The 27,067-nt window shown below is 36.9% G+C and overlaps 1 protein-coding gene across 1 annotated transcript in view; it reads left to right on the top strand.

The window, feature by feature from the left end:
- Positions 1–26,167, top strand: part of DHX29 (DExH-box helicase 29) — a 57,551-nt gene extending 31,384 nt beyond the window's left edge. The window contains exons 13-27 of the mRNA XM_017874185.1: positions 4,073–4,249; positions 4,948–5,088; positions 6,345–6,489; positions 6,625–6,742; positions 7,979–8,063; positions 9,204–9,292; positions 10,689–10,817; positions 10,908–10,983; positions 11,758–11,982; positions 13,558–13,694; positions 14,149–14,242; positions 19,158–19,460; positions 20,591–20,722; positions 22,185–22,281; positions 25,875–26,167. Coding sequence (XP_017729674.1) covers positions 4,073–4,249; positions 4,948–5,088; positions 6,345–6,489; positions 6,625–6,742; positions 7,979–8,063; positions 9,204–9,292; positions 10,689–10,817; positions 10,908–10,983; positions 11,758–11,982; positions 13,558–13,694; positions 14,149–14,242; positions 19,158–19,460; positions 20,591–20,722; positions 22,185–22,281; positions 25,875–25,927 — 2,001 coding nt within the window. The 3' untranslated portion in view covers positions 25,928–26,167. The remainder of the gene's footprint in view (positions 1–4,072; positions 4,250–4,947; positions 5,089–6,344; positions 6,490–6,624; positions 6,743–7,978; positions 8,064–9,203; positions 9,293–10,688; positions 10,818–10,907; positions 10,984–11,757; positions 11,983–13,557; positions 13,695–14,148; positions 14,243–19,157; positions 19,461–20,590; positions 20,723–22,184; positions 22,282–25,874) is intronic.
- Positions 26,168–27,067: the final 900 nt, after the last annotated feature.

Raw genomic sequence — 27,067 nt, 5'->3', positions numbered from 1 at the left:
GCTCGCGCCGGGAGTTGGAGACTGGAGCTGTTCCTATTCGGCCACCTTGCTCCGCCCCCTCCCCAGCTAAAACATGATTTTTAAAAGTAGCTTTATACTAGTATATAATTTGGATGGTCCCATAATTTATTTAGCTATTTTCCGCTTGTCAGATAAGTTTGAGTGAAGACATTTTAAAATAACCTAATTAATATTTTGATAATAAATAAATTATAGGAATTTTCATCTAAGGAGTCTTTATTCCTTAACGGGAGAGAACACTGTACTGTAGTTACAGGAGCAACAGGTTTGTATGCTCACTGTGTAGTAACCGACTAATGCACTGAGACACTACAGTTTGCAGCAAAGAAAGTGTTTAATGGTTGCAGGGCACCAAGCAAGGAGATGAGGAGACCCTCAATCTATCTCCCAGAGGAGTTATGGGCTTTTAAGGGGATTTTGGAAGGCAAGGGATTGGAAAATTGGCCTCATTGATTGGTAAGGGTAAGGAGAATAAAAATCATTAGGATGTAGAAACTGCATTATTTGGGGAGTCAGCTCTTTGTGGGGTCCTTCATACCAGCTGGCATCAGTGGGGTCCTTCAGATCAGCTTTGAGTCAGTAGTTTCACTGGTACATAGGACCTGAAGGAAGTTCTCAAACGGAAAACGTACCATTTCATAATGTTCAAGTTATCTATAGAGCAGTTAAGGGGAACGATAATCTAGGGTCTGTGTGATTCTAGGACAATAGGCAGTGAACAACTTTCTTCCTTGATTAATTTTATAAAGTTTATAGGGATGGTTTTACTCTTATCACTAAAATATCAAAGAGAAAGAGGCTGAATGGCTGCTTTTTTATCTGGCCCATAGGCTCCTGCGGGAAGGGAGTAGAGGTAAGGTGTTACAATTGTGGCTTTGTATGACCAAGACCTGGATTTAATCAGTATCATCAAGGGTCAATATGAGCCAAAATGCTGACTTTTTTTTTCGTATTACCATTCTTAAAATAAGCTACAATATATTTATAGTGAGAAATTCTTACTGTTAGGTAAGTTGAAATATCTGTAGCAGTTAATAAGTTCTGTTGAACCCCAAATTATTACCAGAAAATTGCTTGGTAAATATAGATCAGGATGAGCTCTAAAAACCAGACCAACTTCAGGAAGTTGTATTCTTTCATGGTTTTGTATTAGCCATTCGTAGACACAGTTAACTGGATTGAGCTCCAATGTGAATCACTTCAACCTCTTAGACACTACAGCAAGTAAAAAAAACCTAGAAGTGAAATTCATCATCATGTTAAGTATTTATTGTAAGAGATGTCAGGACAAAGTCCATGACATTATACAGGAACCTCTTTATGAAGACAGAATAATGCTTCTTCTGGCCTTACTATTAGGAATTGTGTGATTTTAGTTTGTAGTCAGTGTGTGAATTGAGTAGATTTTCTTGATGGCTGATAGTGTGCTTACAGCCAAATTTTATGCCCATCTATACCAAGTATACTTAATAGTATGCATTTTTATTTGCTCTATTTTATGTTCTATCCTTATTTTTTTCCTTTTAAAAAAAAATCTGGCCAGGTGCAGTGTCTGACTGCACCTATAATGCCAGCAATTTGGGAGGCTGAGGCGGGAGGATCACTTGAGCCCAGGAGTTTGAGACCAGCCTGGGCAATATAAGGGAGACCTCCTCTCTCCAAAAAAAAAAAAAAAAATTAGCTAGGTTTGGTGGCTTTTGCCTGTAGTCCTATCTACTCACCTATAGTCCCATCTGCTTGCAAGGCTGAGGTGGAGGATTGCTTGAGCCTGGGAGGTCAAGGCTGTAGTGAGCTGTGGTAGTGCCACTGTGCTCCAGCCTGGGCAATAGAGCGAGACCCTGTCTCAAAATAACAAACAAAAAAGCCTTATTTGTATAAATTCATATCTATTTGATGAAGTTTTCCAGATCTATGCCTTCCATCAGATTTCTTTCTTGAGCGTCAGACTTAAATATCTAGCTACCATCTAGATACCTTCAGTCTTAGGAACTCCAAACTCAGCAGTTCTACTACTCAACATCTCTCCTCCCTGTTCATCTTGTATAACTTGCCCCTTCTCCTCTCTTCTAAATCTCTGAATGATCCCCAGTCACCTGGTCAAACCACCAAAGTAAAATGTCTTTAAGATTTTCCTTCTTTCTCCCACATCCCCTGAATCCAGTCAGCTAGTCCTTTTATTTTGCCTTTCTCAAGTACATTTACTTTTCTCCGTATTCACTGGTGTTACCCTTGAAGACGCCACCATTATTTCTTTAATTACTACAAAAGTCTCTAATGAATTAAACTTCCTGCTTTGTTTTGCTCTCCTCCACCACATTTTCCACATTGTAGCCAGGATTATCCTTTTTAAAATAAAACTCAGACCACATGATTCCTCTGCTTTAAAGTGCTTTAATCACTGCCCTTCCTGACTCATTAGGAAAAAGTCACAACTCCTTAACCCAGTTTACAAGGCCTTACAGGGCAGTTTATTGAGTATCTTACCAGCTTTATTTCTGACCCATCCCCCATCCCATGCTCAAGTCATTATTTTTGTTTCTCCAGTTTCTGAAAGTTAGTATGATCCTTCTTTCTACCATGAATTCATACACACTGTGTACCTTAACATGAACGCTTTTTTCTCCTTTTTTCATCTCGTTTCTTCCTCCTCTTTTTCTTTTCATACTCATCCCTCAGTTCTCAGCATCAATGGCATTTGTCTTAGTAGTCGCCTTGACCATCGGGATTAGCTCTCCTTCATATATAATTTAAAACCATCCTATACAGCATCTTCTTACTGCACTGAAAACTCAAAGGAAGAGAACTCTCTTGGTTGCTTTTTAAACTCCAGCATCTAGCACAATGCTGAGTACTTACTGTTAGGCTCTGTTCTAAGGGCTTTGCATTATCTCATTTGATTGTCACAACTCTATGAAATTGGCATTATTTGTATTCTCCTTTTATAGAAGAAATAGACCCAGAATATTTAAATGACTTTCCCTAAGTCATTTAAAGTTCCCTAAGTCACACTTAACCCCTACTGCCTCCCTTTCAAACAAATGAATGATAAAACCTGTTTTGTTACCTTGATATACTTTATCCTTTTGTGCTACCTTAAATCTGTTATAAAATAGAGTAGAAATAAATCACAGTACAGAAAGTTGGAAGATAGACTCAGAGTCAACAGATACTAAAGTTCTGACAGTATACCCCATCCATGCTCTTCCCTAAAATGCATGTGTTAGAAGAGCATAAAACCCTTTTTTCTGACAGTGATAGAGATTCTCTCGGATTCCTGCTAGTTAATGCCTCTTTTTCTACCTAGTAGATAAACCATCTGTCTTGTGATGGTGACAGTATAGTTTTATATTAGTGGCAGAGATTTAGCAGTCACTCTTGCTTCTAAGTGAAATTTGGGATATACCCTACATCTTTTCTTTTTTTTTGAGACAGAGTCTCACTCTGTCGCCCAGGCTGGAGTGTAGTGGTATGAGCTTGGCTCACTCACTGCAACCTCTGCTTCCTGGGTTCAAGTGATTCTCCTGCCTCAGCCTCCCAGGTAGCTGGGATTACAGGTGCACACCACCGTACCTGGCTAATACTTGTATTTTTAGTAGAGACAGGGTTTCGCCATGTTGGCCAGGGTGGTCTCAAACTCCCAACCTCAGGTGATCTGCCCGTGTCGGCCTCCCAGAGTGCTCAAATTACAAGTATGAGCTACTGGCAATAAGGAACTCCTTTTTCACGCATCCCTCAAACTTAGAGTTGTACCCGGCCTTATCAGCTACATCTGATCTGATTTGCAAACCATCTCCTAGGGTAGAGTCATGCTGTCATGGCTAATCTAGTTTATTATATGATTTTCAGTGACTTCAATTTTAGAGAATGACTTTATTTTCAGTTCTGAAGATCTGCCGTATTTAAAACATACAGCTTCTCCCTCCCTGCACATGTACTGACTATACTTAGATATTGAATAACTTTTAGTAAATCTGGGTGTCTGATTGTTCAAGCCTCTTACTAGAATTTATACAATATATGATGAATTTTTTTATTCCCTTTTTAAAACTAGGTTCATGAAAGAAGTGTCCAGTCAGACTTCCTACTAATTATCTTGAAGGAAATTTTACAGAAACGTTCTGATCTACACTTGATTCTAATGAGTGCCACTGTGGACAGCGAAAAATTTTCTACATATTTCACACACTGCCCCATTCTCAGAATTTCAGGAAGAAGTTATCCTGTTGAGGTAAGTTTTCTTTATAATATGTGTATAAGCAGAAACTGCATTACCAACAGGTTCTTTCCCTAGGAGATGGGTGCTTGTAGTCTGAGGCCAGAACTATTCCTAGGGTCAGTGAGTCGTCAGAGGAGGAGGACACAGCCTTAAGAATCAGATGGCTGTTACTGCCTTGCCTGAGGCTGGATAGGAGAGAAAGGAGGGTGTTGACTCAAGGCAGCCCTGAGGGCTAAAAAACATAAAACTATTTTCACATGAAAATCATCATATTCAGATTAAGAGTTGCCGCCCTTCCCTGGTCATCTAATGGTCAGGGGAAAAAAAAAAAAAGAGTGGCTACCTGGCAATAAGGAACTCCTTTTTCACCCACCCCTCAAATTTAGGGTTGTCTTTAAAGCTTCCTTTCTACATATTCTATTCTTGATTCTTACCTTTTCAGTTCAGCTAATATAATCTACTCTTAACTGTTTCACGTTATATGTATATATATAAATATATCTCATAATGTAATTTGTCTTGAGGCTTTAGAGATAATCCCTCTCTGTCAACCAAGTCTTCATTCCCAAATAATACTAAAAATTTTTTTTCATAATATTCTAAATTAGTGTTTGGTGACATTCAAAAGGTGGTGTCCCCTTGTTCTCTTTAAAATGATATTTACTGAAATGAATTTGAATTCACCCATTTATATGCCTTATTCTATGCAGGTTTTTCATCTTGAAGATATAATAGAAGAAACAGGTTTTGTACTGGAGAAAGACTCAGAATATTGTCAGAAGTTTCTGGAAGAGGAAGAAGAAGTAACCATTAATGTTACAAGCAAAGCTGGGGGAATAAAAAAATATCAGGTAAAAAGAAAATATTTTGAAAGATATCAGATAATGATATCCAGGGCCTAACATGCCACAAGAGTTTCAAATCATATGGTTAACACAGTGAATTTGAGTATAATTTGATAGATGAGGAACAGATCTGAGAATGAACCAATTTTAAAGGTCGTTTCTTTAATCTTTATTTCATAGACTGTAGTCTTTGATTTGTGATACTTTGATTGTCCTCTTAAACTATTCTGGGCCATCTAGGTACACATACAAAATCAAGGACCATACAAGTTAGAAGCAACTTCTTATAACAATTTTGTAACAGTGATCAGTTATTGAGGAGTACATTAGTAGTGATTTTTCTCTACTTCATCTCAACACCATAGGTGATCAGAATAGGGCAGGTCTGAAATCTAGATCCTTGCCATTAGTTTTCTTAGCCTCTGTCCTGGCAGGAGCAGGGCAGAGGCAAGATGGTGATAGGTAGATAGTGATAGATAGATAGATAGATAGATAGATAGATAGATAGATAGATAGATATAGATAGATAGATACGTATATACGTACGTACGTACATACATACATACTGAAGCTGTGTAGGGCATAGTTCTTCCTGGGAAGTTAGTTTCAATTACATGTTTTCAGAAATATCAAAAAAAATCCTGCATTTTAGCCAGTGGTACTAGATCCAGCATTTTTGTCATATCCATGATATTTCATGCATGTTTCCAATTTAATGAAAACACAGAGTTAAAGTTATCTTTATATTTTTATTAAGCAGATAGACCAAGAAAGCAAAATTTAAATCTTGCCCTAAAACACCAGAGGTAAAAATTACTAACTAAAGAAAGACTTTAGAAAAGTATAATTATTTCAAAAGAGATGACTGGAATTCAGGAGCCAAAGTAGAATGTAGAAGGAATGAGCCAGGTACAAACTACTTATTAAAGTTATGACCTCTCTTGGCCTGGCTGCTTTTTGGTTGCCACAGAATGATGCATACATGGTTACAATATGCTTTTCTACAATTATTTTAGTATGTATATGCCAAGATAAAAAGGTTTTGCTATACCTAAGGGCTGGATGACATTATAGGAGAGAGATGATACTTTCTGATACTCTCGCCACTATTAAGTATATTCTTTCTGTATCTTAACAAAATAGTAATGGTGACAATGAGAAAAATATAGATTTGATGAATGCAAATACCGCCTTTTTTCCTTCTTTGTCTTACAAAAATACTTAATATTTTATTCAGCTCCCTCTGGTTGGATTTCTTTTAGGAATACATCCCAGTTCAGACTGGAGCAAATGCTGATTTAAATCCATTTTACCAAAAGTACAGCAGCCGCACTCAGCATGCTATTCTATACATGAATCCTCATAAAATCAACCTGGATCTCATTTTGGAACTTCTTGCATACTTAGGTATATTTCTATTTCTAATGGGTCTCCATTTTATTTGATAAAACATTTCTACTAGCTGGAGATGTATTGTTAATATTTTATATGCTGTTCCTTTTATCTTCTTATTTTGAATATTGTATCTTTTTTTAATTTCAGATAAAAGTCCCCAGTTCAGAAATATTGAAGGAGCAGTATTGATCTTTTTACCAGGTCTTGCTCATATTCAGCAGTTGTATGATCTTCTGTCAAATGATAGAAGATTTTATTCTGAACGGTAACTACACATCTTCATTATATTCCTGGTTGTTTTAAAATAGGAAAATATTTGGTACATTAAAACCCTTGATCAGAGTTTTCAGTCTTTTCACCAAAGGTTAAAATTGCCTATGGGGAAGTAAGATTTTTTTGTTTAAACATTTCCATTATAACATGTTATCTACTAAAAATTTTTAGGTACTATATTCTGCATTTGTTCCATTTTATTTTATTTTTGAGACAGATTCTCTCTCTGTTGCCTAGGCTGTAGTGTAGTGGCGTGATTGCACCTTCAGCCTCAAACTCCTGGGCTCAAGCAGTCCTACCACCTCAGCCTCCTGAGCAGCTGGGACCACAGGCGTGCACCACTACGCCCAGCTAATTTAGAATTTTTTTTTTCATAGAGACAGGGTCTTCCTCTGTTGCCCAGGCTGGCCTCAAACTCCTGGGCTCAAGCGAACTTCTCATCTTGGCCTACCAAAGTGCTGCGATTACAGGTGTGAGCCACTGCCTGTAGCCTTCATCTTCTTTTTTTTTTTTTTTAAGGCAGAGTCTTGCTCTGTTGGCCAGGCTGGAGTGCAGTGGCACAATCTCAGCTTACTGTAACCTCTACCTCCGGGTTCATGTGATTCTCCTGCCTCAGCCTCCCCAAGTAGCTGGGACTACAGGTGCACACCACCACGCCCAGCTAATTTTTATATTTTTAATAGAGATGGGGTTTCACCATGTTGACCAGGCTGGTCTCAAACTCCTCACCTTAGATGATCCACCCATCTCAGCCTCCCAAAGTGCTGGGATTACAGGCATGAGCCACCGCACTCAGCCAGCCTTCATCTTCTTAATAAGATTAAGCAGAGGGAATCCTGTGGTTTAAAAGTAAGATGGTGACTCCTGCCAACCTGCTAAATTGTGCAAAACTCCAACCAAACTGCAGTTTATCAGCCATATATATTTAATCAGCTGTTTACTATATGTTTCAATAGAGTTTATTACTACTGTAATAAACCATACAAGCCACTTCAACATTAAAAAGAACATTAAAAAAATTTAATCCTGTTCGCATAATTTGTTTATATTCTCTGTGATGCGTGTATATGAGGTTTCATTGTACACTTCTGTAAACACTTGTGTATGTTTAAATTTTTTCATAGTAAAAAATCTTAAAGTTGCTTGCTATATGCAAATAAATTTTGTTGTTCTTTGCAGTGTCTTCTAAAGAGAAACCCTTGCTAAGAACTATGATTTTAACTTTCAGATATAAAGTGATAGCTCTGCATTCTATTCTTTCAACCCAAGATCAAGCTGCAGCATTCACACTTCCTCCTCCAGGAGTCAGGAAGGTAAAATTTAGTACAGCGAATTTATATGTGATACACCTGAGAATATTTTATGACGGCAGTATAACTTTTTATCTTCAAAGACAGTTGTTAACATTAAGTGCTTGATGTGCACTGCCAACTCCAAGTGTTCTGCGCCTTACCATCATCAGAAGTGAACCCAATGTTACAATTCAAGCATCTGTAGGTTTACATTATGTGCTATTTAAGGGAGAAGACTTCATTGAGAGAGTGCTAGTTGAAAAATATGGTATGCATGTTGCCTGTTGAGGGAAAAAAGTCACAACTTTTTCCCAAGAAGGCATCACAAAGGAGATTGGATATTAGGCATCACAAAGGAGACTGAATATTTAAATCCTGGGAGTATTCTTGTTGTTCTCTAGGCAGATCCTCTCTGATTTTTCCTGTACATAAACCATTAGGTAGGTCACAAAGCTAATAAGCAGCAGAGCCAGGACAACAACCCAGTTCTTCTCATTAATGTGATTTTTTTTTTCCCTAATAATAGTGAAGGGCTGTGCTCAGCTGTCTTCATTCTCTACCCAGTTTCCCATTCTACTTACGTTTTTTTTGTTTTGAGACGGAGTTTCACAACAACACTCCAGCCTTGTTGCCCAGGCTGGAGTGCAATGGCACAATCTCAGCTCACTGCAACCTCCTCCTCCCGGGTTCAAGTGATTCTCCTGCCTCAGCCTCCTGAGTAGCTGGGATTACAGGCACCTGCCACCAAGCCTGGCTAATTTTTGTATTTTTAGTAGAGACAGGGTTTTGCCAGGTTGGCCAGGCTGGTCTCAAACTCCTGACCACAGGTGATCCTCCTGCCTTGGCCTCCCAAAGTACTGGGATTACAGGTGTGAGCCACTGCGCCCAGCCCTACTTATGTCATTTTTAAGATGATTGACTAGAATTAGGGGAGTGGTGTTTTTGTTGGACTAAAAAATCTGTATTTTAGATTTAGTCTAATTAGTAAGCTAAGCTGACAAAACTAAAGTAAATTAAAATTACATAGTAATAGCAAATAGATTGTAAATTTTGTGACTGAAATTGAAATGCAGTTTTAAATTTCATCAGCTCAAACTAATATAAATAATGATATATTAATGAAAGTAGTCTAAATGTTTTAAGCTTTTTGTTTTTTTTCAGATTGTTTTAGCAACAAATATTGCAGAGACGGGTATCACTATTCCAGATGTTGTATTTGTAATTGATACTGGAAGAACAAAAGAAAATAAGTAAGTTTAAATTTCCCAAATCAAAACATTTTTTAACCTGGAAAGAGGCTGAGGCTCTTGAATTCTTGGGAGAAATTCTAAAATTATATAGCGAAAATCCTAAATGTCCTAGTTCTGTCCAAAGCAAAAGCCTTAGAGAAACTATAAGAAACTTTAAAATATATGAGTAAATGTCAGAATTTCATGTCATGGGTTTTCCCATAAGTAATGCCAGTATAGTGCGACTTTTAAAAGTACTGAGAAAATTTTCAAAACACAAATTTTATAGATTTTTTATTTGTAAAATAAATTGTTTGACAAAAAACATTATTTGTGTAATTTGGAAAAGAAACATGGCTTTTGGAGTAAGAGGTGAATTTAAATCCCTTGAGCAAGTAACATAACATATAACCTCTGTAATCATCAGTTTCCTCATTCGCAAATGGGTAAAATGAAAAATTTTTATTTTATTTTATTTTTTGAGATGGAGTCTTGCTCTGACACCCAGGCTGGAGTGCAGTGGCACAATCTCACTGCAGCCTCCACCTCCCTGGTTCAAGCAGTTCCCGTCTCTGCCTTCTGAGTAGCTGGGATTACAGGCGCTTGCCACCATACTTGGCTAATTTTTTTGTATTTTTAGTAGAGACAGGGTTTCACCATGTTGGCCAGGCTGGTCTTGAACTCCTGACTTCAGGCAGTCTGCCCGCCTCGACCTCCCAAAGTGCTGGTATTACAGGCATGAGCCACCTCACCCAGTCAAAATGAAAATTTCAAAACTGAAAGTGCCTAGTTCAGTAACTGGAACCTAATAGGTAACTGTAACTAAAGTACTAAAAGTAGTAATCAACAAAAAGATTACTACTGTATAAATAATGTTTATATTACATAAATAGGACAGACCACCTTTAGTAGTCTACTGTAACCTAGATACACTATCCCCTGTTTTAGGAAACCATAGCAATATCTGCAAGAGAGTACCGCTATTCAATAAAAAGTAGATTCTTGATTCTTTGAATTGTACCTCTAGAGAAAATGTTTTCAGGGTTTAACTGTATTGTGAAAAGTATGTTGAATTATAATATTCACAGTAACACTTCTCAAAATATGTCAAAGAATTCTCATTCCTTAATTAATAGATATTCTACTAAATTTTTAAAAGATTCTATGATCAGGTTAGTATGAGAAAGGATAAGTTAAAGAAGTTTTTTTTCTTTTGCCAGACTTTTAATTTGTAGTGTATTTAGTATGCAATGTTTACTAAATTATTTAAATAAGAAGCATAATTTGAGAATTATTGGTCCACAATAATGGAGTTTTTAAGCCTATATTTAACTTAGTTGTAACAGTCAAATCCAGCTTTTTACAATTTTGACTTAAGTCAATTACCTACATATTCCCTCCTAAAACATTTCTTCAGGTACCATGAAAGCAGTCAGATGAGTTCTTTGGTCGAGACGTTTGTCAGTAAAGCCAGTGCTTTGCAGCGCCAGGGAAGAGCTGGGCGGGTCAGAGATGGCTTCTGTTTCCGGATGTACACAAGAGAAAGGTATGGCATAGCACTGGAAATGTAAAACACATAAACCAGTACTGTGTGACATTTCTGATAATACGTATTTAGTATTTCTTTATTTTTCAGATTTGAAGGCTTTATGGAGTATTCTGTTCCTGAAATCTTACGTGTACCTTTGGAGGAATTATGCCTTCATATTATGGTAATCTCAAGGGAACTCAGATGAATTTTGTCCTTCACCCCTTTCTAGAAAAGAAAAAAAGAACACCTAAACTTACCTTATATTGCTTTAGATTTTCAACTTTTTTACTCTTATTTAATATATGCCCTTATCCATCTTATTATAAGTAAATCCACTGTGTTTGGGTTTTGCCAGACACTTAACACTTTACAGATTATCAGCCTCATAACCTAGACTAGTAGTTCTCAACTGGGGGCACTGTTGCCTACCAGGGGACATTGGGCAATGTCAGGAGATATTTTTGGTTGTCATAATTGGACAGGGAGGGTAAATGGTATCTAGTAGGTAGAGATCTGGGATGCTCCTAAACATCTGACAGTTTATAGGGCAGCTCCCTAAAACAAAGAATTATCCAGCCCAAAATATCAGTAGTACTTAGATCAAGAAACCCTGACCTAAACAAAGGTCTTCTTTGACTGAAAGATCTATAATATCCTTCAGTTCTTAGATTTTTGACTCTATCAAAATCCGGAATTAAGAAACTAAAACTGTGAAGTGGAAAATCTAATCCTTATTCCCTCCCCACCCACACACACACACAAACACTCATATACTCTTCCCCCCCCCAACTCCTCTGCCCCCATTATAAAAAAAAATAACAGGATAGCCCTACTAACACATTTTACCCTCTTTGCTTAAAATTTTACTGAAGTCAAATTTAGTTCCAGTACCATCTCATTGGGTAGTGTTAATTCTTTGATTTCATACCAATTTTATTACTTTTTTAATCTGCAGAAATGTAATCTTGGTTCTCCTGAAGATTTCCTCTCCAAAGCCTTAGATCCTCCTCAGCTCCAAGTGATCAGCAATGCAATGAATTTACTCCGAAAAATTGGAGCTTGTGAATTAAATGACCCTAAACTGACTCCGTTGGGCCAACACCTTGCAGCTTTACCTGTGAATGTCAAGATTGGCAAGATGCTTATTTTTGGTGCCATATTTGGCTGCCTTGACCCAGTGGTAAGTCAAACAATGCTGCTGCTGCTTCACTTTAAATATCCTTTGACCAGGAAATTACAAGTTTGGAAACAATTGTTAATTAAAAAATTTTTTTAACTAAATAGAATGTCTGTACTAACAATAAAACTGAGAGGGCCTGAATGCTTGATAAGAATTTTTTTTTTTTTTTTTTTTTTTTTGAGACAGGGTCTGGCACTGTCGCCCAGGCTGGAGAGCAGTGGTGCAATCTAGGCTGACTGCAATCTCTGCCTCCGGGGTTCGAGCAATTCATGCCTCAGCCTCCCAAGTAGCTGGGATTACAGGCACGTGCCACCACACCTGGCTAATTTTTGTATTTTTAGTAGAGATGGGGTTTCATCATGTTGGCCAGGTCAGATAAGAATATTTTAATATAATATTTAAGTTTTTATATTTATATACTTGAAAATCTGTTCATCCATTTACTTAAGTGTACTGTAGGTACTATTTTGTGAGTTATTTTGACTTGTCTAAACTTTTGTTTTCAACCCACTTGAAATATTTAATGGAATATGTAGTGGATGATTCTTAGGAAGCTTTGAACACTACCGACTGAAAGGTAAAATTAAAAACTTTTTTTCTTTCCTTTTTTGGGCTCTCTCTCTGAGCCAATAATTAGCAGAGTTCTCTTTTCTCAAATTATCTCAGAATTAACAAATTCAAATCTGTCTGAGTCTCTGGACGCATATGCTTACTGTGCCATTCCAACTTTCCAACTTTATGAAGCTATGGCCTTTTCTGGGATTACCAATAAAGGCTATTTAAAAACAGAATGGAAGCCTGGGCAACATAGTGAGACCCTGATTCTGCAAAAAAAAAATTAAGATTAAAAAAATTGGCCAGGCATGGTGGTGCACCCCTGTAGACCCAGCTATTCAGGAGGCTGAGGTGGGAGGATTGCCAGAGCCCCGGAGTAGGAGGGGGCAGTGAGCTGTGATTGGGCCACTGCACCCCAGGCTGGGCAACAGAACAAGACCCTGTCTGTAAAAAAATCCAGAAATAAAAACAAAATGAAGAAAATGTGACTTATTACTGCAGTCTTTCTCTGTTTAGTATTCGAAATAGATATTCACCAGAATTTTGCGAAGTTCAAAAAATAACCTCTTCCATAATAGTTTATCTGAAAACCTACAACAACAAATGGATTGTTATGTCCAAATTATTTTTAAAGATCATGGCAGACTAAGAGTGGAAATTTGACAGTCTTGGAGACAAGATAACTGAATTAGGATTCTCAGATTGCCTCTAACTGTATGACAGACTGTAAATCATTTATATAAATGTTCAGTTTTTTTTCTCTGATTGTGGTGATAATTGCCTCCTTACCTCACAGAAAGGGTATAAAAGTAAAGGGATGTATTTTTGAAATTCCTTAAAATGGAACAAAAAATAACTGTTTAAAATGAAAATATAAATTAGCTATAGTAGAACATAATAAAAGTATTGAAAATAAACAGGCAACTTAAAGGGTGATTGTTTTATGATTTGCTTTCTTTCATAAGTTAACTTTCACTGTATAGCTCTTTAATGATAAATTGTTTTGTCATTTATGGATAGGCAACACTAGCTGCAGTTATGACAGAGAAGTCTCCTTTTACCACACCAATTGGTCGAAAAGATGAAGCAGATCTTGCAAAATCAGCTTTGGCCATGGCGGATTCAGACCATCTGACAATCTACAATGCTTATCTAGGGTAAAAACATAATCTGGCCGTTATCAATAAGCCAATTACGTGAGGTTATTTACTTAAAAACAATTACCTTTGACTCATTAAAATTGTACATCTGAGGTTTAAATTTATTTTTAGTTATTTCATCTGTCAAGGTATAATTATTTTAGAGAGTCATGTGTTTTATAATCCTTCTTAAAACTTAAGAATAATATATTTGGTATTATATGTATATTAACTCATATTTGAAATAACTTAATAATTTACTGTTAAACGTAAAAAAAATCTGTTAATACTGTTAACATATCTGTTAATAAGTTAATATTCTTATATACAATTGGTAGCTGCTACAAGCAAGATCCCTCCCCTTTTTAAATTATAATTTAATTAAATCTTACTTTGGTTATTAGCTCTGAAAAAGAGTTTGGAAAGAGAACATGGTGAACTTTATTCATTAATTGACATTTTATTTATCTAGATGGAAGAAAGCACGACAAGAAGGAGGTTATCGTTCTGAAATCACATATTGCCGGAGGAACTTTCTCAATAGAACATCACTGTTAACCCTAGAGGTAATTCTTAATATGGATCTCTCACTCAGAGTCATGGGCAACTATAAGTTTATTTTGGAAAAAAGAATGCCTAGGAAAATACTTGTCACATAGTAAAGGCTTAATAAAACACTTGTTGAATTAGTACATTTGTGATTGTACTTGACTTCTTTCTTCCAGCAAGTAACTTGTATGTATTACACAGTGATTTAAAATAGTATTTAATAATCATAGTATGGCTGGGCGCAGTGGCTCACTGTAATCCCAGCATTTGGAGGCGAGGCTAGGCAGATCATGAAGGTCAGGAGATCGAACCATCCTGGCTAACACGTGAAACACGTCTCTACTTAAAATTACAAAAAAAAAAAAAAAAAATTAACCCGGGCGTGGTGGCAGGCACCTGTAGTCCCGCTACTCAGGAGGCTGAGGCAGGAGAATGGGGTGCACCAAGAGGCGGAGCTGCAGTGAGCCAGATCGCACCACTGCACTCGCCTGGGTGACAGAGCGACACTCTTGTCTCAAAAAAAACAATAATAATAATAATCATAGTACTGTTCAGAAATGATTAAAAAGACTGGCTCATGCTGTATCCAGTGCTTTGGGAGGCCTTGAAGCAGGGATGGCCTTAGGCCAGGAGTTCTTTGAGACAGCCTGAGCACCTGGTGAGAACCGCGTCTCTACCAAAAAATAAAAAAATGAAATGGGCATGGTAACACATGCCTGTAGTCCCAGCTACTCAGGAGGCTGAGGTGGGAGGATTGCTTGAGCCCAGGAGTTCAAGTTGCAGTGGAGTTACAATTGTATCCACTGTACCCTGAGTAACAGAGTGAGGCCCTATCTCTTTTAAAAAAGAAAAGATGCACACGATTTCATTTTTTTTTTTTTTATTTTTTAGTTTTGAGACAGAGCTCGCGCCCAGGCTGGAGTGCAGTGGCCGGATCCAGCTCACGCAAGCTCGCGTCCGGGTTCACCATTCTCCTTGCCTCAGCCTCCCGAGTTAGCTGGGACTACAGGCGCCCGCCACCGTCGCCCAGGACTATTTTTTTTGTTATTTTTTTAGTAGAGACGGGGTTCTACCGTGTTAGCCAGGATGGGTTCGTCTCCTGACCCGTGATTCGCCCGTCTCGGCCTCCCAAAGTGCTGGGATTACAGGCTTGAGCCACCGCGCACAGCCGCAACACGATTTCATAAACACTATCTTGGGAATTAGAAGTCTCAGTTTTTCACTTAAAAAAAAAAAAAAAGGGCCGGGTGTGGTAGCTCACACCTGTAATCTCAGCACTTTGGGAGGCGGAGGTGGGTGAATCACCTGAGATTGGGAGTTTGAGACCAGCCTGACCAGCATAGAGTAACCCCGTCTCTACTAAAAATACAAAATTAGCCAGGTGTGGTGGCGCATGCCTGTAATCCCAGTACTCGGGAGGCTGAGGCACAAGAATCACTTGAACCGAGGAGATGGAGGTTGCGGTGAGCCAAGGTTGTGCCATTGCACTCCAGCCTGGGCAACAAGAGCAAAACTCCGTCTCAAAAAAAAAACCAAAAACAAAAAATACAAGGACTGGGCGCAGTGGCTCATGTCTGTAATCCAGCACTTTGGGAGGCCGAAGCGGGTGGATCATGAGGTCAGGAGTTCAAGACCAGCCTCGCCAAGATGGTGAAACCCCATCTCTATTACAAATACAAAAATTAGCCAGGTGTGCTTGCGGGCGCCTGTAATCCCAGATACTTGGGAGGCTGAGGCAGAGAACTGCTTGCACCCAGGAGGCAGAGGTTGCAATGAGCCGAGATCGCGCCACTGCACTCCAATCTGGGCGGCAGAGCGAGACTTTGTCTCAAAAAAAAGAAAAGGAAAAAAAACAACACGCAAGTTGAAAGGAGATTAATCTGTATTTCTTCTCAACTCTGAAATGTGGTTATTTTTCTTTAATTACGGAAAATTTCAAACGTACATCAAATTGTATGGACATAATGAACTTTCATATATCCATTTCCCACTTTCGTAATTATCAACCTGTGGTCAATCTACTTGTACTCCTTTTATTCTACTATCTGCCCTCTAGATTTTGAAGCATATCCAAGGTATCAGATTTTTTTTAAACATTATCACACCTAAAAATACCCAATTCCTTAATACCATCAGATATAGACAGTATTTAAATATCCTCAGTTACCTCATTACTGGCTTTTTTTACAGCTAGTTCAAAGGATGATCCAAACAAGGCCCACACTTTAAGTTTGGTTGATATGTTTTTTAATAAAGACTCTTAACCTATCGTCACCCCTTTCTCAGTTTTTTCCTATTTGCCATTTATTTTTTGAAGAAACCAGATACATTGTCCTGTAGAGTTTCCTGCATTCTGGATATGGCTGATTGTATCCTTGTGGTATTATTTAACATATTCTTCTGTGTCCTGTATTTCCTATAGATGGGTGTTGAGAGTTTAATCCAATTCAGGTTCATCTTTGTTTTTTTTCTTTTTTCTTTTTTTCGGAGCCATCTCCCTTTTTGTAACATTAAGATATATCAATGGGGCCAGCTAGATTCATCCATTACAAAATTCCCCACTGGCTTTTCATGTAAGGCTTTTAACAGCCATTGATAACACTCAGACCTATTGTTTCATTAGGGTCTGGGTAAGGCTGATTATATCCTTGTGGTATTATTTAACATATTCTTCTGTGTCCTGTATTTCCTATAAATGGATGTTATATCGAGAGAGTTTAATCCAATTCAAGTTCATCTTTTTTTTTTTCTTTTTTCTTTTTTTCGGAGTCATCTCCCTTTTTGTAACATTAAGATATATCAATGGAGCCAGCTAGATTCATCCATTACAAAATTCCCCACTGGCTTTTCATGAAATGCTTTTAGCAGCCATTGATAACACTCAGACCTATTATTTCATTAGGGTTGCAAATGATGATATTATAGTTCTACTTGTTAGCTAGAATTATTTCATAAAGAACTACTTTTTCCTTATTAATATTTGAATACCCTGAGGTACAGTTTATACAAGAAAATTAGGATAAATGCTTGTTTCCTTTTACCTAGCAGTTTTCATAATGAGTTGATTCCTAAGCATCTCCACAAGTAATCAGTGAATCTTGTTTTTTTAAAAAATTGTTAGGAACTTATTGATTTAAATATATTTGATGTGTTTCAGTTCTCTACAGATGTTAATTTTTTAATACTCAAATTTTCCCCTTTGGGAAGTGAGAGCCCCTTTGGGTTGGCTGCTGAGTCCTTTTCATATAATCTTAGCAATCTTTGATGGCTCCCTTGCTTTTGGTATGGAAAGCTTCTCTAGTGTATTTTATGCTCCAGGCTTGGAATCAGTCGTGTTTCCAAAGAGCCCTGATTCCTTTTCATGAAATTCTAGTATATGTCCCTAAATATTGGCCAGCTATTTAGCTACAGCCTGGGATGGCTAGTTATGAAAAGGCATTCAAAGCATCATACTTAGTGACTGGTTGTGATCAACTTTATCAGTCTGTTCTTAGGAAGGAAACCAGTGGTTTAGCCTATTAGGTTGCTATTCAGGAACAAATTTATTTCTGGGAGGAGAGAGAGTAGAAGTGTAGTCAAAATGTAAAGACAGGTGAATGTGAAAAGCAGGGTTCCCCCACAAATACTGTCTTTTTATTTTTAGTGATACTTATGTAAAAGGAAATAATGTTTAATACAGATAGGCTATAAAAGTTTTTTTTTTCTTTTTTTAAATAGATGGGGTCTTGCTGTATTGACCAGGCTGGTTTTGAATTCCTGGTCTCAAGCGATCCTCCCATCTCAGCCTCCCAAAGTGCTAGGAAGGATTACAGGTGTGAGCCACCTCGCTTGGCCAGATATGCTATAAAAGTATTCAGAAAATAATGTATCTCTCACATAATCCCCCTATTCTATATTCATATTTTAAAAAGTAAAGTTTTTTTCCCATATTTGACACACTATTTTTTGTGATTAAAAAAAAAAACTGCTAGGATGACAGCAGAGACTTCTCTAAGTGGAATGAACTTTGTCCTTCTCGAAGCATATGAAGAGCTAAATTGAAGAAATAGCCACCTCTGGGCCACCTGACTGGGAACATGTAGAAATCCCAATCAGTTAGCCCAGAGGGGGCTATTTCTTCAATTTAGCCCCTATTCCTTTATCTCCTCTCTACTTCTCCCAACCTTCAAATTGCTTTCCACCCCCTTTCTTCTGTGAGCCTTTTCTTCACCTCCCTAGGACTACAAAGTTTTAGATGTCTTCACTAACCCTGTGGTGTTATGGCAGCTGTCTGTTTGGTCTTTTCTCCCCTAGAATGACAGTCCCTTAAGCCCCAAACTTAAAACATAAAGGATATCCTAAAGGTAAACATCACCTTTTAATTGCTTGTATCCTGTGTACTTTGAAAAACTGCCCATCCTTCCTGTGCTAGTTTTGCTGATCAGCATATATTAAAGGTAGAAAAATATTTTAGGCAACAATTTTAGATTAAATGAAGTTGCCATTAATAAACTTTTCAAAGTTCTTTGAGAAATTAAGATAAATTTCCAGAAACAAATGAAGAAGATACATTGCAAGAATCAAGATTTCTGTCAGTTCTTTCTCAATGCTGACCATCCTCATTGAGTAAAAATCTCCAGAGAAAAAAGGAGAGCTACTATGGAAGTAAATGTAGCGAATGAAAATGTGTTCAGACACATTTTTCTTGCTCTCAAATTTTATACATTCTTATGTTTTGAGACATCTAAAGTCTTAGGGTGAAGAGAATAGCTGATTCTAGTTGACTTTCCAGTATCTTTTTTTTCTTCCTTAAGGTAATTTGGGCTATAGTTAGCTAAATAATCATTAGCATCCTGTCAATTTTTATAGGAAGCAGTAATATAAATTACAATGTTATTTGGAAATTTCTCTAATCAGTTTGATTATTTCTGTTTTTAACATAAACCAATCTAGGATGTAAAGCAGGAGTTAATAAAGTTGGTTAAGGCAGCAGGATTTTCATCTTCCACAACTTCTACCAGCTGGGAAGGAAACAGAGCATCACAGACCCTCTCATTCCAAGAAATTGCCCTTCTTAAAGCTGTACTGGTGGCTGGACTGTATGACAATGTGGGGAAGATAATCTATACAAAGTCAGTGGATGTTACAGAAAAATTGGCCTGCATTGTGGAGACGGCCCAAGGCAAAGCACAAGTACACCCATCCTCAGTAAATAGAGATTTGCAAACTCATGGATGGCTCTTATACCAGGAGAAGGTGAAGTACTCATTCCTAAATTCCAGTATTCAGAGCATTATTCTACAAGTCATTCATAACAAGTTAGGATGCCCTAACAGGTATTTTATTTGGTTCTCAAATTGAGCTATTCATTTTTGTTAATATTTGACATCAAGATGCACATAGCTTTTCAAACAAAAGAATGCTTATTTTCTCTTCAAAAAAAAATTAGTAAGGTTTCTACTCTGCCCATCATCTTTTCTACTTGGAATAAAGACAGTAATAGCAAATTGATGTTGGTTAATAATGTATCAATCTCCTGAGTATTTCATTAAAAGGTGCTGTCTCAGAAGGGAATAAAAGACAAGTTGTATGTGCTGTTTCCAAATAAGGGGAATACTGAATGGTGTAGTAGAACTGTGAATGATTTGCAACAGTTTCGGTCAAGTATCACCTAAGATAATTTAATAACAAATATTTATAGATTACAACGAAAACAACCTTTTAAATTGGAGCTGCATGACCACTCCATTTTCTTATTTTTTAACATATGGTGAAGGTTAAGATGGCATTTTCTCTTCATATTTTGGGTTTTTGTTACCTGTCTCATTTATACATTTTTAAGGCAGTATGAGAAGAAAAGGGAACATAAAAAATGAAACATAATTCTTCTCTCTTTACAAAGAGTGCCTCCATTTTGTTTCTTGACCTTTAAAATAACAAAGATCCGTAATTTCAAGCACTGACTTGAATAACTCTCAACATTTATCAAACTTAAATGTAAAACATGAGAAATTACTGACTGACGCCCATAGCTGAATATTGGTCTAGAAACCAGAAACTGAAAGTTAATCATCATTTTAACATTAATTATTTAATATCATTAGCATTATAAAGTTGCTTGTACCTAGTTTCCTTTATGTTCAACGTCTAACTCAACCTTAGCAATAATATTTACAATGCCTTTTTATAGTATAAATGCACAGGTGGTAATAGTAATTACTATAAAATTGATAAATTATGCACATAAGAAAATGAAAATGTAGCTTTACAGATACTCTTGGCTTAAAATGTAGAATAATAAATTGTAGAAAATGCTTACTTGAAAAGATAAATGACTTCCTTCTATTTTATATTTTGAAATTATTTCCCCTCCTTTTCCCATGTAGATAAGGTATGCCAGAGTGTATTTGAGAGAAACTACCCTAATAACCCCTTTTCCAGTTTTACTTTTTGGTGGTGATATAGAAGTTCAACACCGAGAACGTCTTCTTTCTATTGATGGCTGGATCTATTTTCAGGTACATAGTACAACTGATTTTGTTGATTATTAAAAATGTTCAACTTTCAGTACCATTGAGGTACATTTTTAAAATTTTATTGGAGTCTGCATAATGTCTTCTTATAATATGAGTTAAGTAGAATTGCTTATTTTATCTTGCCTCTGTGGTTTTAAATCTGTTAAATTTGAAAATCAAATTATATTGCTATTACAAATTCTATTTATTATTAATAACAATCCTAGCTTTCTATGTGTTGGGTACTTCAATAGTTAACTTTATATGGATTTTCCCAAATTAATAGCCTAACAGCCTTGTTAGGTGATTTCTATAGTTTCTTTTATATAGATAGAGACACTTAAACACAGTGAGAAGTTAAATAATTTTCCCAAGATTTACATGGATTGTTACTGAAAGAGCAAGATTCAAATCTAGGACTATTTGATACCCAAATTTATTCTCATTCCACTACATTGTGGAATAAAAAGGAATAAAAAGACCAAACAGATTTATAGTTTATTTCATACTGTTGAATTCTTCTCTGGAAAAATCAGACCAGCCTATGCTTATTTCTAGCAATAAGTTTATCTGTTTCTCTGTACTCCCATCAAGATTGACCAGCTTAAACTAAACATACCTGTTACATTGTTAGGTTATTCTATGACAGCCGTTCGTCTAGGACTGGAGAGGTGAATTTTAAGTGCAGCTGTACAATTATATGCACTTTGTGCAAAGAAATTGGGGTGGTGAAAATGTTTTATAACTGGATTGTGATGGTTGCACAACTCTATAGATTTACTGAAAGCTATTGAAATTAGTGAAAATGAGTGAATTTTTAGGGTAAGTTATATCTCAATAAAGCTGTTTAAAAAAATTTCCCACCCCAGGCCAGGTGCCGTGGCTCATGCCTGTAATCCCAGCACTTTAGGAGGCAGAGGCAGGTGGATCATGAGGTCAGGAGTTAGAGACCAGCCTGACCAACATGGTGAAACCCTGTCTCTACTAAAAATACAAAAAATTAGCCAGTCATTATGGCGCGCACCTGTAATCCCAGCTACTTGGGAGGCTGAGGCAGGAGAATCGCTCTGAACCTGGGAGGTGAAGGTTGCAGTGAGGCGAGATTGCGCCACTGCACTTCAGCCTGGGCGACACAGACTCCATCTCAAAAAAAAAAAAAAAAAATTATCTCCCCAAAACTGTAGTCTTAACTTCCACAGAGTTGATATAAATAGAGAAGAAAACAATTATTGGAATAATAGTTGCCTTATTTTGGGAAGAGTTACCAGATTTAATAAGGAAATTGAGAGGTTTGCATGCCTAGCTAGCAGAAATAATTTGTATTTTTGTATTTTTCCCATTGTGTTTTCCATTAAAAGCAAGACGTGCTAAGGCAGATTGTAGTATATGCTTGCCTTGATTTACTTAAACACATTCACACTCCCCTGGATTGACTTTGTCCATTTTTTTCATCTCCTCTTAACAGGCCCCTGTAAAGATAGCTGTCATTTTCAAGCAGCTGAGAGTTCTCATTGATTCTGTTTTAAGAAAAAAGCTTGAAAATCCAAAGATGTCCCTTGAAAGTAAGTGTTTGCTTATAATGTAAGTGAAAGACAGTATACACAAAAGTATATGTGTACCTATGTATGTATGTGTATACATAGGTACACATTTAATTATAATTGGTTTTGGAGATTATTTTCCCTTCTTGGTCTATAGGGTTTAAATTCTGCAGACATCAAGGACTGATAGAGGATGAGGCAGTTACACAGGGAATCACAACATTAAGCTACAGATACCACAGACATAGGTCTTGCCCTTAAAGCACACAACGACGAGCAAAACATGGATGTATGTATGTATGTGTATACATAGGTACACATACCTACGTATTAATGTGTGGAAAAACTTTCTTAAGAGGCCAGGCACGGTGGCTCATGCCCATAATCCCAGCACTTTTGAGAGGCCAAGGCAGGTGGATCACCTGAAGTCAGGAGTTTGAGACCAGCCTGGCCAACATGGGTGAAACCCTGTCTCTACTAAAAATACAAAATTAGCCAGGTATGGTGGCAGGTACCTGTAATCCCAGCTACTCGGGAGGCTGAGGCACAAGAATCACTTGAACCTGAGAAGCATAGGTTGCAGTGAGCACCAAGATCATGCCATTGCACTCCAGCCTGGGCAACAAGAGCGAAACTCCATCTCAAAAAAAAAAAAAAAAAAAAAAAAAAAAAACTTTCTAAGAGAAAATCTGAAATATTCTAGAAATTATTTTTTTGTAACATTGGAGTATACTAAAGCATACTGAAGTTGTAAAAAAATTCCATCTATTTTATGCTGAATTCCATCAAACTCAATTAGTGATTATTCACAACCTAATTATCCTCTTAAGGTTTAGTTTACTCCTGTCTCTTAAACTTCATTTCTAAACTTCTAGCCATTTCATAGAAAAAAAGGTTAATAAAACTGAGCATAGTAAACTTTGCTACTTATTAGCATTTTAGTAAACTGGTAACATAGCTATTATTTAAAAAAATAATAAGCCAAGCATGGTGTCATATGCCTGTAGTCCCAGCTACCCAGAAGGCTGAGGTGGGAAGATAGCTTGAGCTCAGGAGTTAAAGTCCAGCCTAGACAACATAGAGAGACTCTGTCTCTAAGAAATATATGTATATAAACACATACCCGTATATGTATTTGTGTGTGTGTATATGATTTAGGGACTTTCTGTTAGGTTTGTTTCAGCATGATTTTTCCACTGTGTGTTTCTTTCAAATGCAGAGCTATTTCTCTGTATAAAATAAACACATTATCCTTCAACAGAAATCTGAAATGAGTCAGGCATGGTGACGCCTGCCTGTAATCCCACCACTTTGGGAGGCTGAGGCAGGAGGATCACTTGAGGCCAGGAGTTCAAGACCAGCCTGGGTAACATAGGGAGATGTCATCTGTACAAACAATTTAAAAAAAAATTAGCCAGGCCTAGTGGCATGTACCTGTTGTCTCAACTACTTGGGAGACTGAGGCGAGTATCTGCACTCCAGTCTGGGTGACAGAACAAGACCCTGTATCAAAAAATAAGAGAGAGATCTACAATGGACACACCTGAGTTTGCAGTTTGCCCAGTGAAGTGTTTCTCAAACTTGCCAAATCATCAAAATCATCCTGGCAGTTGCAAAGAATACAAGGTCCAAAGACCTACCCTAGACATACTGATCTCTATGGGAGAGGTCTGTGGCTGTATTATTTTTAAAATCTTTTATTCTGTAACACTTCCCCTCTAAGGCTATCCCCTTTTTAAATGCAGTTAACTATTTTTAATAAACTGAGTTGTTTTTCTGGTAGCATGTCCCACATTTAATATTTGGTTAGTTACATACTCATGCTTTAACATGTTCCTGTATTTCCTATAAACTAGTAGTTATATTTGGAGGTATGATTAGAATAAGTTTTGAGAAAAATAATACTTTCTAGTTGGTGCTGTATTCTCCCCATTGCATCACATCAGGAAGCACTTAAATTTGGTTGTCCTTTTAATGTTAAGAATTGATCAGTGACTTCAGTATGATTGTACTGAACAAAGTATCCCCAGTTTATTCTCAAAATTATCCCCAGTTTATTCTCAAGTCAGGCAAGTTGGGGGAGCTCCTGATCTAGTTCTGCTACCCTGAAGCCTCATACTCTTGTGTTTTTTTTTTTTGTATAACTAAATATGAATGCATAAGCATTAAAATGTATTAATTTTCCTATATTGCTAGAAGTAGATCAGGTCTTAACATATTAAGACATGTGGGCTCTTTTCTCAGGGAGCTTTGTGCATCACAACTTTGCCAATAGAAAGAATTACATTTTATAAAGTATAGGTTGAACCTCAGCTTTTAATTAAGCAAAATGAATTTTTGAAATGATATCAGTGTTCCCTTTGCCATAAGAGAGAGAGCAGAACTTACCGTTGGGTGTAGTGTATACCTTTGACTTGGGAGGAAGGAAGAAGTATGTTAGTGCTCTCTCTTGGGTTTATAACAAAAAGTTGGTAGAATGCCAAACATTTGAAAAAGAAGTAACTGAACTTACTCTCGTACTTTCTTTTACTCTCTCTTCCTCAATTTAAAAGTTGTGGTTCTTGGAGCCAGGTATGGTGGCTTGCACCTGTAATCCCAGTTACTCAGAGGGCTGAGATGGGAAGATTGCTTGAGCCCAGGAGTTCAGAGCTGCAGTGAGCTGTGATCACACCACTGCACTACAGCCTAGGCGAGAGTGAGACTCCATCTCTTAAAAAATAAAAAAGAAAAATGTTCTTTCTAGACCTGCCATTGTTCCAACTTCAAACAAATGACCTCTCTTTTTCCCCTCCCTCCCACTTTTTTGTTGTTTTTAATGCCACTGTAACCATTGAAACCATTGAAAGCCACAGCATTTTCTGAGTATCTAATGTAAATGTAGAATTTCAGTTTTGCAGCCCTGATAATTGTAACTTTCTAAAGAGTGGTTATGAGGTCCTTAGGAAGTCACAATTTCAGAGTAACTACCAAGTAGAAGCAGTTGTTAACAAAACCCCTTTAGCAAATAATGCAGCCTTTGTTGCTCTGTTTGTCAAATTAATTGGTATTTGATTCCTTTGTTGTGTAGAGTGGTCTGTCACTTCCCCATTGACACCTCTCCAAGAGCACTTCCCTGTTAGAATTTTTTGCTTCCTTTGGACTAAACATGGAGAAACTGATAACAGTTCTTTCTTCCTTCCTTGCTTATACTTTGGAAATTCTTCCATACTCTGAAGAACACTGAATAGTCAGTAGAGCCTTCAATATATTTCAGCCAAGTGAAAAGTTGAGAAACTTACTTTCTTCAAGGAATTTTATAGAATAAAATTTATAATTCCTTATAAAGAAGTAACAGTTCACATCATATTATCTCTTTGGGGTTTAGCCTAGACAAATGTTATCTTTTTTCAAAATGTTAACTTTTGTCAAAGTAGGTATGGCATAACCTACAGCAATAATTAAAATCTGTGTGGGGCAAAAAATATTTATAGGCGTGTCTAGATTTATTACTGCTGTTAATTCTGTATTCTAATGTAAAAAATGTTAGTGACGTATACCTCTTATTTACATGTGTATACATTGGAAAATCAGACAATGTTGCATTTATTCGTGGCATTTTTTTTTCTTCCACTCAGATGACAAGATTCTGCAGATCATTACGGAATTGATAAAAACAGAGAATAATTGATGCTGAAATTCATGGTCAACTGCTTTAAAAATTAAGATGAAGATACAGTCATGAAATTATCTGAAAATGGATCATCACATTAAGTATTTCATTACTTAAAATGTTGGTACTAGCCATTAACTTAAAGGTGGTGGGAAAAAAGCACATACTTTAAATATGTGTAATTTTCTAGTTCCTTTTTAATGATGATTATTCTGAATGTATTTGCCACTACATTTACAATAAATTCTTTGGTATCATCCATGTTTTGTTCATCGTTGTGTGCTTTAAGGGCAAGGCCTATGTCTGTGGTATCTGTAGCTTAATGTTGTGATTCCCTGTGTGGCTGCCTCATCCTCTATCAGTCCTTGATGTCTGCAGAATTTAAACCCTATAGACCCAGAAGGGAAAATAATCTCCAAAACCAATTATAATTAAATTTCCATGAAAAGGAACAACTTCAGAAGTCAGTTATTTAGTATTTGATACTCAATTTCAAAGCCTAAATAAGTGCACTATTAATAGATTCCACCTATTTCAGTAACATACAGAAAACATAAACATGTAGTTCTGGAGGACAGGCAGGATTGACTAATACTCCTGTCAGCCTTGCATTGTTTTTCTCAAGCTACAGCTGTGATATCCCTGCCCCTGAACCCTTTTTGTACACATGATTGAACTGGTAAGGTCAGTAACTTTGAGATAGTGAAGTATGCTTAGATATTTTTCATTGGTCCTATTTGTTTTGCTTACTGACGATCTTTTGAAATTCTATTTTTATTACTTAGAGCTATTTCTCTTCATTTCTTATCAATAGATTGTTGATAAACTTCAAATATAGTCCCTTTTAGATCAAAAGGCAGAAATTGCATCTGAAAATAAAAAGATTAGAATTTAATAGGAACCTAGTATAACTGCTTGGCTCTCATAACAGGGATATAATTTTAATATTTTTTGATGAACAAATAAAACCGTAACTTGGAAGTAAAAACAATACTTAGTAGCAATCTCTAACTTGAGGTTTCTACTTGCAATGTGGCAAGGGAATTGAGAGCAAGGAGTCAAATGTGACCGTGGTTTGGAATCTCTAGTGCCATTAATAAAAATGGGCATGTCAGGAGAAGGAGCTAGATTGGGTGTTGAAGGCAATTCCTCTTGGGA

The sequence above is a fragment of the Rhinopithecus bieti genome, unplaced genomic scaffold (assembly GCF_001698545.2).
Source record: "Rhinopithecus bieti isolate Rb0 unplaced genomic scaffold, ASM169854v2 scaffold_6513, whole genome shotgun sequence".
Lineage (NCBI taxonomy): Eukaryota > Metazoa > Chordata > Mammalia > Primates > Cercopithecidae > Rhinopithecus > Rhinopithecus bieti.
This window is presented reverse-complemented; position numbering and strand designations above follow the sequence as displayed.